At 53.9% G+C, this 15,060-nt stretch overlaps 1 protein-coding gene across 2 annotated transcripts in view; it reads right to left on the minus strand.

Annotated features, from left to right (window-relative positions):
* Positions 1 to 15,060, minus strand: part of irf2b (interferon regulatory factor 2b) — a 163,788-nt gene that overhangs the window by 100,182 nt on the left and 48,546 nt on the right. For both annotated transcript variants that reach the window (XM_072515865.1, XM_072515864.1), the window contains exon 3: positions 253 to 344. In XM_072515865.1, the coding sequence (XP_072371966.1) occupies positions 253 to 339 (87 nt within the window). In that variant the 5' untranslated portion in view covers positions 340 to 344. The remainder of the gene's footprint in view (positions 1 to 252; positions 345 to 15,060) is intronic.

Below are 15,060 nucleotides of genomic sequence, written 5' to 3' on the forward strand. Positions count from 1 at the left end.
TGCTTGAGGTGCTGCTACCTACAGGGCTACAGACCAAGAGCTGGGAGCTAGAATGAGACAGAATAGTTCTTTCTTAGAACATAAGAACTAGGAGCAGGACTGGACAATTTAGCCTCTCGAGCCGAATCCACCGTTCAATACGATGATGACTGATCTCATCATGGCCTCAACTCCATCGTCCTGCCTGTTCTCAAAGGAGTTTGTAAAAATATTAAATTGTGCAGTACTTTCTGAATATACTGGAGCGTTTACCTTGTTCAGCCATTTCAAACCAACAATTTTATTTGAATTTATTTGTTCTTCTAGCCATGGACGCATACGCATTCTCTCCACTGGCATTGCCCCTAAAATAAAACAGAAAGCAGGACAAGTTTTCAGTATTTAACAATGTTAAAGTTACCTTCTGCAATACATTACTCTCTTTCATGAAAAGGGAAATCAAAGTGATTTACCAGGGATTTTCCTTTCTCTTTGCCCTGCAAAATCCAGATCCTAACCAAGTTCATAAATACATTTTCATCCTTTTCTTCCCGTTCCAAAAGTTAATGTGGTATTATTTACATGACAGAATGGTTAGATTCATTTCAGAAGGCCCATTTTCTGGCCATTATAGAACAAAGAACAAAGAAAAGTACAGCACAGGAACAGGCCCTTCGGCCCTCCAAGCCTACCCGTCTAAACTAAAATCTTCTACACTTCCTGGGTCCGTATCCCTCTATTCCCATCCTATTCATGTATTTGTCTCTTAAATGTCACTATCGTCCCTGCTTCCACCACCTCCTCCGGCAGCGAGTTCCAGGCACCCACTACCCTCTGTGTAAAAAACTTGCCTCGTACATCTCCTCTAAACCTTTCCCCTCGCACCTTAAACCAATGCCCCCTAGTAACTGACCCCTCTACCCTGGGAAAGAGCCTCTGACTATCCACTCTGTCTATGCCACTCATAATTTTGTAGACCTCTATCAGGTCGCCCGTCAACCTCCGTCGTTCCAGTGAGAACAAACCGAGTTTATTCAACTGCTCCTCAAAGCTAATACCCTCCACACCAGGCAACATCCTGGTAAATCTCTTCTGCACCCTCTCTAAAGCCTCCACATCCTTCTGGTAGTGTGGCGACCAGAATTGAACACTATACTCCAAGTGTGGCCTAACTAAGGTTCTATACAGCTGCAACATGAGTTGCCAATTCTTATACTCAATGCCCTGGCCAATGAAGGCAAGCATGCCGTATGCCTTCTTGACTACCTTCTCCGCCTGTGTTGCCCCTTTCAGTGATCTATGGACCTGTATACCTAGATCTCTCTGACTTTCAATACGCTTGGGGGTTCTACCATTCACTGTATATTCCCTACCTGCATTGATCTTCCAAAATGTACTACCTCACATTTGTCCGGATTAAACTCCATCTGTCATCTCTCTGCCCAAATCTCCAAACGATCTAAATCCTGCTGTATCCTCTGACAGTCCTCATCGCTATCCGCAATTCCACCAACCTTTGTGTCGTCTGCAAACTTACTAATCAGACCAGTTACATTTTCCTCCAAATCATTTATATATATTACGAACAGCAACGGTCCCAGCACTGATCTCTGCAGAAAACCACTAGTCATGCCCTCCAATTAGAAAAGCTCCCTTCCATTACTACTCTCTGCCTTCTATGATCTAGACAGTTCTGTATCCATCTTGCCAGCTCACCCCTGATACCGTGTGACTTCACCTTTTGTACCAGTCTATCATTTTTTTAAAAATATATTTTTATTAAGAATTTTTCAATAACAATATTTTCCATCTTACAAACAAACCCCCCCCCCCCCACGTAACAAAAAAAAGAAAAAGAACTCGCGTGGCAAGACATGAACATGGCAAGTCAATAAATTACAGAGCTTTGTACATTGGATTCTTCCCGTACATGTCAGTTTCTGGATCATTCATGTGCTTTCTTGCTCACATGCCCCCCACAGGATCCCCCCCTCCCTCCCCCGCCCCCCCCCAACGAACGATGCCCCCCCCCCCGCCCTCTCGGTTGCTGTTGCTGCTGTCCGACCTTCATCTAACGCTCCGCGAGATGATCTAGGAACGGTTGCCACCGCCTGTAGAACCCCTGCGCAGACCCTCTCAAGGCAAACTTTATCCTTTCCAGCTTGATAAACCCACAGGCTTCCACGCTGGGGGGCTTCGCCTCCTTCCACATTAGCAAGATCCTTCACCGGGCTACTAGGGACGCAAAGGCCAGAATACCGGCCTCTTTCGCCTCCTGCACTCCCGGCTCGTCCACTACTCTAAATAGTGCTAGCCCCCAGCTTGGCTTGACCCGGACTTTCACCACCTTAGATATTGTTCCCGCCACTCCCCTCCAGAACCCCTCCAGTGGCGGGCATGACCAAAACATATGGACATGGTTCGCCGGACTTCCTGAGCACCTCCCACATTGGTCCTCCACCCCAAAGAACCTACTCAGCCTCGCCCCCATCATATGCGCTCTATGAACCACCTTAAATTGTATCAGGCTAAGCCTGGCACACGAGGAAGAGGAATTAACCCTACTTAGGGCATCAGCCCATAGCCCCTCCTCAATCTCCACCCCCAACTCCTCCTCCCATTTACCCTTCAGCTCCTCTACCAAAGCCTCCTCCTCTTCTTTCATCTCCTGGTATATCGCCGACACCTTGCCCTCCCCGACCCATACACCCGAGATCACCCTATCTTGAATCCCCTGTGCCGGGAGTAGCGGAAATTCCCTCACCTGCTGCCTCACAAACACCCTCACTTGCATGTACCTGAAAGCATTTCCCGGGGGTAGTCCAAACTTCTCCTCCAGCGCCCATAAGCTCGCAAAGTCCCGTCTATGAACAGGTCCCCCATTCTTCTAATCCCTACCCGATGCCAGCTCTGAAATGCCCCGTCCATCCTTCCTGGGACAAACCGATGGTTGTCTCTGATCGGGGACCACACCGAGGCTCCCGTCGCACCCCTGTGCCGTCTCCACTGCCCCCAGATCTTTAGCGTTGCCGCCACCACCGGGCTCGTGGTATACCTTGCCGGCGAGAGCGGCAGCGGTGCCGTCACCAGCGCCCCCAGGCTCGTTCCTTTGCAGGACGCCATCTCCAATCTCTTCCACGCCGCCCACTCTCCCTCCATCACCCACTTACGGATCATTGCCACGTTGGCTGCCCAATAATAACCACCCAGATTCGGCAATGCCAACCCTCCTCTATCTCTGCTACGCTCCAAGAACCCCGTCCTTACCCGCGGGGTCTTGCTCGCCCACACAAATCCCGTAATGCTCCTGCTTAGCCTCTTAAAAAAGGCCTTAGTAATCACAATTGGGAGGCATTGGAATACAAAAAGAAATCTCGGGAGGACAACCATTTTAACCGACTGTACCCTACCCGCCAGCGAGAGTGGCAACATGTCCCACCTTTTAAAATCCTCCTCCATCTGTTTCACCAATCGCGTCAAATTGAGCTTATGCAGTGCCCCCCCCCAACTCCTAGCTACCTGAATCCCCAAATATCGAAAGCTCCTTTCCGCCCTCCTCAGCGGTAGGTCCTCTATCCCTCTTCCCTGGTCCCCCGGGTGGATCACAAAGAGCTCACTCTTTCCCACATTATAGCCCGAAAAGTCTCCAAACTCCCGTAGGATCTGCATTACCTCAACCATCCCCTCCACTGGATCCGTCACATAGAGCAACAGGTCGTCTACATACAGCGACACTCAATGTTCCTCTCCCCCTCGAACCACCCCCTTCCATTTCCCCGACTCCCATAACGCCATGGCCAAAGGTTCAATTGCTAATGCGAACAGCAGAGGGGACAGGGGGCACCCCTGCCTCGTCCCTCGATACAGCCGGAAATACTCCGACCTCCGCCGGTTCGTGACCACACTCGCCACCGGGGCTTTATACAGGAGCTTAACCCAACTGATAAACCCTCCCCCGAACCCAAACCTCCTCAACACTTCCCAGAGATACTCCCACTCTACCCGATCAAAGGCTTTCTCCGCGTCCATGGCTGTCACTATCTCCGCTTCTCCCTCCACCGATGGCATCATTATCACATTTAAGAGCCTTCGCACATTAGTGTTTAACTGCCTACCCTTTACGAATCCCGTCTGGTCCTCGTGAATCACCCCCGGAACACAGTCCTCAATCCTCATGGCCAACATTTTTGCCAGCAACTTAGCATCTACATTAAAGAGCGAGATTGGTCTATCTGACCCACATTGCAGTGGGTCCTTATCCCGCTTTAAGATCAACGAGATCGTCGCCTCTGACATTGTCAGGGGCAGGGTCCCCCTCTCCCTTGATTCATTGAAGGTCCTTACCAGCAACGGGGCTAACAGGTCTACATACTTCCTGTAGAACTCCACCGGGAACCCATCCGGCCCCGGGGCCTTCCCTGCCTGCATGCTCCCCAGTCCTTTAACCAGCTCCTCCACCCCAATTGGCGCCCCCAGACCAGCCACCACCTGCACCTCCACCCTTGGGAACCTCAGCTGATCCAAGAATCGCCGCATCCCCTCTTTTCCCCCTGGGGGCTGGGACCTATACAGTTCCTCGTAAAAGGCCTTAAAAGCCTCATTCATTTTCCCAGCACTCCGCACCGTAGTTCCCCTGCCATCTTTGACTCCACCTATTTCCCTCGCTGCCATCCTCTTACGGAGCTGGTGTGCCAGCATCCGGCTCGCCTCCTCCCCATATTCATATCGCCCCCTGTGCCTTCCTCCACTATGCCTCTGCCTTACCTGTGGTCAACAGGTCGAACTCCGTCTGGAGACTTCGTCTCTCCCTGAGTAGTCCCTCATCCGGAGCCTCTGCATAGCTCCTGTCCACCCTTAAAATCTCCCCCACTAACCTCTCCCTATCCCTGCCCTCGCTCTTCACCCTGTGAGCCCTGATGGAGATTAACTCTCCCCTGACCACCGCCTTCAGCGCCTCCCATACTACTCCCACCTGCACCCCCCCGTTGTCGTTAGCCTCCAGATATCTTTCAATACAACCCCGCACCCCCTCGCACACTTCCTCGTCTGCCAGCAGTCCCACATCCAACCTCCACAACGAGCGTTGGTCCCTCTCCTCCCCCAGCTCCAGCTCCACCCAGTGCGGGGCATGGTCTGAAATGGCTATGGCCGAATACTCCGTATCCTCCACTTTCGGGATCAGCGCCCTGCCCAAAACAAAAAAATCTATCCGGGAGTAGGCCTTATGTACGTGGGAGAAAAAAGGAAATTCTTTGGCCAAAGGTCTGGCAAATCTCCACGGATCTACTCCCCCCATCTGATCCATAAACCCCCTAAGCACCTTGGCCGCAGCCGGCCTCCTCCCCGTCCTAGATCTGGAACGATCTAATGCTGGGTCCAGCACCGTGTTAAAATCTCCACCCATTATCAAGCTCCCTACCTCCAGGTCCGGAATACGCCCCAACATCCGTTTCATGAATCCAGCATCGTCCCAGTTTGGGGCATATACATTCACCAGTACCACCTCCGTCCCCTGCAATCTACCACTCACCATCACGTATCGGCCTCCCTTGTCCGCTACTATGTTCTTGGGCTCAAATGACACCCGCTTCCCCATCAGTATTGCCACCCCTCTATTCTTCGCATCCAACTCCGAATGGAACACCTGTCCTACCCATCCCTTCCTTAACCTGACCTGATCTGCCACCTTCAGATGCGTCTCCTGAAGCATGGCCACGTCTGCCTTCAGTCCCTTTAGGTGCGCGAACACTCAGGCCCTCTTAACCGGCCCATTTAGGCCTCTCACATGCCACGTGATCAGCCGGATTGGGGGGTTACCCCCCCGCCGACTAGCCATTTCCTATCTTAGGCCAGTCCCGTGCTCACGCCTCCCACTCCCTCCAGTCCCCCAGGCGGGGAACCGCCGCGCTGACCACCTCTTCCATTTTCAGTTCCCCCTCGGACAGTGCAGCAGCAACCCTAGAATCCCCCCCACTCCCACCCCCTCCCCCGCTAGATCCACATCTAGCACTTTTGCTCCCCCCATATTACTTCCGTGAGTCAGCTGATCTCTGCTGAACCCGCCTTCCCGTTGATCTCCCCCATGTGGGAGTCTCTCCTCCTCCTTACCTTCCTCCATTCCCCCCCCCCTTTTGGCGCGGGAAAAAAGCCCGCGCTTTCCTGAACTAGCCCCACCCCCTGTGACGCAGCTCCTGTTGCGGCCATCATCCCAGTTCCCTCATCCCCGAGTCTCACCACCCTCCAGGACCGATGCCCACATTCCCCATCATCATCATCTTGTCTACAGAAAGGAAAAAAGGGAATTTTAGGAATTTTAACTAGAACTCTACCCACATCCCCATCCATCATCCCATCCACAAAATATTCTTTACCCATATTTACAACCCCATATACAACCACATGCGCTCAGTTCAAGTCCAGTTTTTCCGTCTGTATAAAGGCCCAAGCCTCTTCTGGCGTTTCAAAATAATGGTGTCTGTCCTGGTAAGTGACCCACAGTCGCGCAGGCTGCAGCATGCCAAACCTGACTCTTTTTCTATGCAGCACCGCCTTGGCCCGTTTGCAGCCAGCTCTCCTCTTTGCCACCTCAGAGCTCCAATCCTGGTATACTCGGATAACTGCGTTCTCCCATCTGCTGCTCCGCAGCTTCTTGGCCCATCTCAGCACCCTTTCTTTATCCACGAAGCGATGGAACCTTGTCACTATCGCTCTTGGCGGCTCATCTGCCTTGGGTCTCCTCGCCAGGACCCGGTGAGCCCCTTCCAGCTCCAGGGGGGTCGGAGAGGCCTCCGCACCCATCAGCGAATGGAGCATCGTGCTCACGTACGCCCCAGCATCAGCTCCCTCCACTCCTTCGGGAAGACCCAGAATCCGGAGCTTCTTCCTCCTCAACCTGTTCTCCAGGACCTCAGTTCTCTCGGCCCACCTCCTGCGCCTCCATTTTTACCGCCAGGCCCTGGATATCGTCCTCGTTGGTGTTCACCTTATCGTTCACCTCACGAAGCTCCACCGCCTGGGTCGTCTGGGTCTCCTTCAGCCCCTCGATCGCCAACAGCATCGGCGCCAGCATCTCATTTTTCAGCACCTCACCGCATCTCATGAAGAACTCCTGCTGGTCTGGCCCCCACGCTGCTTGCACTCGGCGCTCCGCCATCTTGCCTTCTTCTCCCCGTTTTGTTCTCTGCTCCATGGCCTCTTTCCTCGTTGCTCCACCACTGCTCCCTGCCAAATTTTGTGGGGGTTACCTCACTGCTCCTTCCCACATGGGATCAGTCAAAACAAAAACTCCGTTGGGGCTCCTCTGGTGAGCCCGAAAGTCCGTTTTCGCGGGAGCTGCCGAAATACGCGGCTTAGCTCCGCATCGCCGCAACCGGAAGTCTATACCAGAGGGACCTTGTCGAAGGCCTTACTGAAGTCCCTATAGACAACATCCACTGCCCTAGCTGCATCAATCATCTTTGTGACCTCTTCGAAAAACTCTATCAAGTTAGTGAGATAAGACCTCCCCTTCATAAATCCATGCTGCCTCTCGCTAATACGTCCATTTGCTTCCAAATGGGAGTAGATCCTGTCTCGAAGAATTCTCTCCAGTAATTTCCCTACCACTGACGTAAGGCTCACCGGCCTGTAGTTCCCTGGATTATCCTTGCTACCCTTCTTAACAGAGGAACAACATTGGCTATTCTCCAGTCCCCCGGGACATCACCTGAAGAATTAGCCACAAGGAGATATACAAACCAAAAGAACCCAACTTACCAAATTACCCCAACAAAAGACAAACAATGGGCAAGATTTCTCTTTTTATAACTATGATTTTAATAACCCCACCAAAATTTACAAAAATAAAACAGGAATTTACACAAAATTCCCGATCATTAAATAGCAAATACAACAGAGATAGATCTCATGGATTTATTAGGCCGGCCACTCAGTATATGCAGCACCAATTGGGGAGGTCTCCACTTCCTCATCAAAATTTGTTTTTTTATATGATAATATCCAGGGACCTTCTCAACCTCTGCTTCAGAACACACTGTCTGAGACAAGCTTTTCAAAACACAGTCTGCCTGTTATGCCTCAACCAAGGAAGATCTAACAATTCAGCACTGTCCCCATCCAGGTCCTTGAAAAGGCTTCAGCCAACTAAATGTCTGATTTGTCGTCCGCAACAAATCATTTTGTTTAGCCCGGTGATCCTGGGATCTGGTCGTAACACAATCTGGGAATATTAGGAAAATTCTTCCCGTAAAAACCTCCATTTCAGTTGCCTCAGCCAGCTCTCCTGAAACCACTGGAGACTTCAATACCTTATTCCCATCCAAGTCATTTCCTAGCAAAATAAAAATCCACATCTTCCATAGACAAAAAAACATCTTCCATAGACAAACTGGGAACAACAACAACAGTAGCAGGATCAAAGAACAAAGAACAAAGAAACGTACAGCACAGGAACAGGCCCTTCGGCCCTCCAAGCCTGCGCCGACCATGCTGCCCGTCCAAACTAAAATCTTCTACACTTCCGGGGTCCGTATCCCTCTATTCCCATCCTAGTCATGTATTTGTTAAGATGCCCCTTAAACGTCACTATCGTCTCTGCTTCCACCACCTCCTCCGGCAGCGAGTTCCAGGCACCCACTACCCTCTGCGTAAAAAACTTGCCTCGTACATCTCCTCTAAACCTTGCCCCTCGCACCTTATAACTATACCCCCTAGTGACGAAGCCGCTTTTTAATCGACCCGATTCAAAGGAATGGACAAATAATTCCCATCGATAACCTGAATCAACAGCTTTGCATTCAGCGAAATGTCAGGAGTTAAATCCAGGTCACCTGCCAAAATCAGGGACTGTGTTGCCCCTGTATCTGTAAAATTAGTAATTGTTTTTTGACTGTTTCTGCCTGGACTGCTCTTTAATGTCCAGGTAGGGGTGACTCATGGAAGGGGGGAGTCTCTGATATGGGGGTGCTCTGATAGGGCGGGGGTCCCTGATATGTGGATCTGATGGGGGTCACTGATGTGGGTCTGATGGGGGGCTGGGGTGGAGTGGGCAGTATGTGTTGTGGGAGGAGGGGGACCCTCCAATAGGCTTTGGGGGCAACTACCTTAAATACCTACCCCCTTGGTCCACCACATCAGTGCAATGCTGGTAAATATTTGCACCGCACCAATCCACGCCCACATGAATCCCATCCCAGAGGGCCAGAGCATCATGGAGGCAGCAGAGAATCCCCTCCCCACCTCTCCAATTTCTATGGAGATTTTCAAAGTGGGGCCTTTTACAGATATGCTTACGAGTCAATTCAGAATCATTGCCAGGACTGCAGCTTCCTTTATTTTACAAACATTATGTTCTTCCAGGTGGGGCCTTATTCCCACCAATTTTGACTTATTCCATCACAATCACTTCCCGAAGGCTCTCAAGGTTTTATTCAGTCTTCACTCCGCACAACCTGTCAAACACCATTTCCTTCTCTCGAGAATATTTCACATACTTCTGACCCTGTTTCCTTTCCGGATTCCTGAATTTCTGTCCGTCCGCCTCTGATAACCAACTCATGGGGATTGAAAACAGCAGTCTTTATTTGGTCATAGCCATCAGGGTGCTCTTTTGAAAGAGATGAGTGAGTACACATGCAAAGCTTTCCCTACAAAAACACTCTGTAGGAGCCTAGTCCAAAATGGTTTAGGCCAATTCAGATTTGTGGCAATTTTCTCAATGGCACAAAGTACAGTTTTACTCCCCGCTCATAAAACTTAGGCACCAAACAAATATTGTTCACCAAATCAAAACTATGAGGAGCTTGCTCTAGGTCACCCTCACCTGTCACTGCCAATTCACATTGTGTATTGTTATGATCCCCATGGAGACCAGTGACCTAAAAGAATCAAACTTAGCAAACGATTCCAACAGAAGAAACAAGAGATCGCCTTTTCTAACTTTTACTTTAACAGTCAAACCAAAATCAACATAACCATGAATTAACAGACAAGTTCAATGGAAACTATAAATGACACTGTAAAAGGTCAATACAACAAAGGTACAATTTCACAGCTTACTGGCAGTCTCATTCACGCACGGGTCACTACATACGGCCACAAAGTTCTTCACAGGTCTGCTGCTATCCTCAGGTGGAATTCCATTCTTATTCTTCCCCCCCCCCCGGAGGGTTTGGAGTTGCCTCCGACAGAAAATTTACTCCATCCGAGTTCCATGGATATGCTCATCAGCAAAAGGGTGTACTTCTGTGGAACCAGCTTAAGTCAGCTCACAACAGTCTGGATGGTGTAGATTCGCCAGTGTTACCTCCATGCAGGGCAGCACGGTAGCGCAAGTGGATAGCACTGTGGCTTCACAGCGCCAGGGTCCCAGGTTTGATTCCTCGCTGGGTCACTGTCTGTGCGGAGTCGGCACGTTCTCCCCATGTCTGCGTGGGTTTCCTCCGGGTGCTCCGGTTTCCTCCCACAGTCCAAAGACGTGTAGATTAGGTGGATTGGCCATGCTAAATTGCCCTTAGAGACCAAAAAGGTTAGGAGGGGTTATTGGGTTACGGGGATAGGGTGGAAGTCAGGGCTTAAGTGGGTCGGTGCAGACTCGATGGGCCGAATGGCCTCCTTCTGCACTGTATATTCTATGTTTATTTAACTACTCAATAATATCTCCATATGCTGTATGGTCAGCTCTGCCAAATAACTGAAGCAGCAGCAGTAACATGATTCACTCTCCCTGCTGCTGAACCCCATCAGCCAGTTTTATTCTTTTATAACTGTCCAACACACACAGGTCCCTACAGGCTCCCGGCTGAAGTCTGATCTCTGAGAGCTCGGAGGGACTTACCCAATCATTCCCTTATCAATATTTGATCTTCCTAGGGCATAATTACAGCTCCTTTGCTTCAAGGATTTAGCCACCGATTCGCATCAGACAGGAGCTCCCCCTCAACCTGAGTTCCAACGGACCATCTTCAACAAAACAATGCCCTTCTCCGGAACCTCCTCATTCTTGTTCATGACATTCTCAATTGCATAGAGCCACCAATGCTACATTTTCCTAAATTCTGTGCACTGTATGGCAGGTATGGTCAATCAGTTCCTTTAAAAAACAAACAGCGACAGAGTGTGCGGGGGGGGGGGGGACCGTTGGGCGCAGACAGTGACCAGGTGTTAGGCTGGCTGCGTACCTGCAGCGCGACCAGGCCACCGGGGCACATAGGTATCCCACGCAGCCCGGCTGGCGAGGTGTGGAAGAACCTCCGTGTAACATGTCGTTTCTCTGCCCCCCCCACCACACTCCTGCAGGTCACCATGTATGCCAACCAGACAGCAATGTTCACTGCCGTGGTTGGAGCCGCAGTTCTGGAGTTTGCCATCCGGCAGCGCAGAGTCGGACGGCCCACAGTGGCTGCAGATGCAGCGGTCGCCGGTGCAGCAGAGGGGATGGCCGCGGAGTGGCCCGTCGTCGACACGCAGGCCGCAGGCGCTCAGGACCCGAATGTACAGGGGGATGCCGAGAGGAACATTGACCACCAGACGGCGAGGAATGCAGAGGAAGTGCTTGGGGGGGAGCAGGAGGAGGAAGAACAGGTGGAGCACGAGGATCCACTGATGGTGGTGCCAGGGCGCCACAGGCGTCCAGCAAGGCCGAGGGTGTACCGTGACAGAATGTCGTTCGAGGCCCTACCGGACATCACATGCAGTTCAGCAGGGAGACGGTCACACATATATGCCAGCTCGTGGCGCACCTCGCACCACGTGGAATGGGAGGAGGACACGCGATACCAGTCTCTGTCAAGGTGATGGTGGCCCTAAACTTCTATGCGACCGGTTCCTTCCAGGCGCCGAGCTGGGACCTCTCCGGGATATCACAGGCATCGGTCCACAGGTGCATCAGGGCCGTCACCGACGCCTTGTACGCCATCGCGGACAGGTACATTCAATTCCCCGAGGACAGAGCAGCAGGAAGCACAGGCACGTGGATTCGCCAAGGTGGCCGGGATACCGATGGTCCAGGGTGTCATCGATGGTGTGCACGTCCCCATGCGCCCGCCTGCAGACAGCAGGGACGTGTTCATAAACAGGAAGGGCGCGTACTCCATGAACATTCAGGTGGTGTGCGACCCCCACATGAAGATCATGCACGTGTGTGCAAAGTACCGTGGCAGTGTGCATGACGCCTACATTCTGGCACAGTCGTTCATCCCCGCAATGTTCGATGGATGCCCCCCCCCGGCTGAGGGGCTGGTTGCTGGGCGACAAGGGCTATCCATTGAGATCATGGCTGCTGAAGCCAATACGGAGGCCTCACACCAACGCGGAGAGCCTATACAACGAGGCACATGCAGCAACCAGGGGTTTGGTGGAGCGGTGCTTCGGGCTGCTGAAGATGCGCTTCAGGTGCCTGGACCGATCAGGAGGGGCCCTGCAGTACCAACCCGACAAGGTCGGTCGCATAGTTGTGGTCTGCTGTGCGCTGCACAACATTGCCATGCAGAGGGGAGATGACCTGGTGGAGGAGCCTGACCTGGTGGAGCCTGGTGGAGGAGCCGGAGGGAGGACCCGACGGCACCGGAGCCAACGCAAACGAGGGGGATGGGGAAGAGGAGGATGCGGAGGATGAGGATGATGGGGCGCATCAGGGTGGGGGGAGGGGCGCAGGACGCAGACACTGCCCGGCAGCTCGTTACGCCCAGGAGGCTGCGCGACAGCACCACCGGGGACAGCGGGCACGCGACGCGTTGGTGGCCGCAGGGTTCACGCACTATGGGGGTGGGATTCGCTGAACACTGCCACTTGCACCGTCACTCCTGTACACGGGCACCACACAGCGCCCAGCACCTCTCTCCCCCCCTTCCCCCCCCCCCCCCCCCCCCCCCCCCCCCCCGCACCCCCGCACCGCGGTCACAGCAACAATTCCACATCACCTTACCACTGCGGCACTACGGGATTGCACAACATTGATGATTGGGTAAGCGGGTGTGATCAGTGCCAATGTTGAATGATGACAGCCCGCTCTGCGATGAGCTGTGTGCTCAGATTCGCCAGCCAAGGTCTGACTCACGGCTATAGCTGAACCATGCACTCCGGTGGTCACAGCCTTCCTGACGGATATTTCACCACATGCCCGTGTGGGGTGGCTGGTGTCGGTGTACCGAGGGCAACGGTGTCCGATTATGGGGGGGGGGGGGGGGGGCAGGCTGCTCTGCGGGCGTGCTGGATGGCGTGGTGCCACCCTGACCTGCCCGCACCCCACCAGATGCGCCAGGGACGGAACGGGGCGAGGCCGAGTGTACCGGGACGTCCCTTGGTGGAGCTACCGGGACGGGCCCCAGAACCTCCTCCTCCCTTGGGAGCCCGGTGGCCCCAGGGCCTCACTGTGGGACGGAGATGCGCTCGGAGACATGACCCGTCGCACCCCCGACATGTGGCGCTGCCAGTGCTGGAGGCCTGAAGCGGTATCGACCACGGTCCGAATGTTCGCCGAGACGGGGCCCAGGGAGGCCACATTCCTGCCAAGGTCTGTGCGATCTCGACCTGTGAGTGCGCCACGCCATCCATCATGTGTGCCAGGCGGTCTATGCTCTCCGCGACTGACTGCTGGGACTGTGCCATCGCTTGCTGGGACCGGGCCATGGCATGGTGAGACTCAGCCAGGGCCCGGAGAGCGGCGGCAATGTCGTGTTGGCTCTGGCGCATGGCTACCTGTGAGAGGGCAGCCCGCTCCTGGGCCATGGATGACGCGTGCACGTGAAGCCCAACGCCTTGCAGAACCTGACCCATGGCCGAAACCCCTTCACCCATTGCCTCCACCGCGGACGCCACCCGTGCGGTGTCGGCCTGGGTGGCTGCGATGAGCGGCACCACTCCCTGCTCCTGGACGCGGATAGACTCCTCCAGCTGCGTGTGCAGGTCCTGGAAGATGGCCCTCATCCCGTTACTCAGTCCCTGGGTGTCCATACGCATCGGTTGTCCGGGTGGGTCAATTACATCCAGGAACCCGGGAACCGTCTGGGTGGCAGCTGGTTGCTGGGCCTGGGCTGCCCTCTGACCGTCCAGCCCCTCGGCTGCTCCCAAACTCCACCTGCTGTACCGGCTCGGCTGTGGGGTGCGCACCAGACCAATGACCCGGGAGCCTCATCACTTATATGCCCAACCGAGGTGAGTGTCTCTGCGATGGTGAACGGTGTGGGAGGCAGCAGTGCCGCAAGCTCGAGGTCATCATCCGTACAGAAGTCTGGTGTGTACTGGTCCCCCTCATTGCCCGGCGCAAGCTCCATGCGGGCCATGTCGTCTTGAGTTTGATCCAGCGGGTGTGTGGCCGTGATGTGGGCTTCGGCATTACTGTCCACCCTGTGCCCCTGACTAATGTCTGTCTCGGTGGTCTGAGCGTCCTGGTCCTGTGTCCCCAGACTGTGAGATCTGCCCTCCTGTCCGACCAACTGCCAACCTCTGGCGTGCGTCCCTGGGTGCAGTTGCGGTGGGCGGCGTTGCGCTGCTTCCTGGGCGAGACGTCCCTGAAGGTTCGGCGGACGGTCATGGGAACATAAAAGATTCGGGGTTCGTTAGACACGGTGACCCGGGTGTATGGTGGTGGTGGGTGCACAGTGTGAGGGGGGATGGGATCTGGGGTGCAGTGGCCAGAGTGTGAGGGGGGATGGGATCTGGGGTGCAGTAGCCAGAGTGTGAGGGGGGATGGGATCTGGGGTGCAGTGGCCAGAGTGTGAGGGGGGATGGGATCTGGGGTGCAGTGGCCAGAGTGTGAGGGGGGGATGGGATCTGGGGTGCAGTGGCCAGAGTGTGGGGAGGGATGGGATCTGGGGTGCAGTGGCCAGAATGTGAGGGGGGATGGTATCTGGGGTGCAGTGGCCAGAGTGTGAGGGGGGGATGGTATCTGGGGTGCAGTGGCCAGAGTGTGAGGGGGGGATGGGATCTGGGGTGCAGTGGCCAGAGTGTGGGGGAGGGATGGGATCTGGGGTGCAGTGGCCAGAATGTGAGGGGGGGATGGTATCTGGGGTGCAGTGGCCAGACTGTGAGGGGGGGATGGTATCTGGGGTGCAGTGGCCAGAGTGTGAGGGGGGGATGGTATCT

The sequence above is a fragment of the Scyliorhinus torazame genome, chromosome 9 (genome assembly GCF_047496885.1).
Source record: "Scyliorhinus torazame isolate Kashiwa2021f chromosome 9, sScyTor2.1, whole genome shotgun sequence".
Taxonomy (NCBI): Eukaryota; Metazoa; Chordata; class Chondrichthyes; order Carcharhiniformes; family Scyliorhinidae; genus Scyliorhinus; species Scyliorhinus torazame.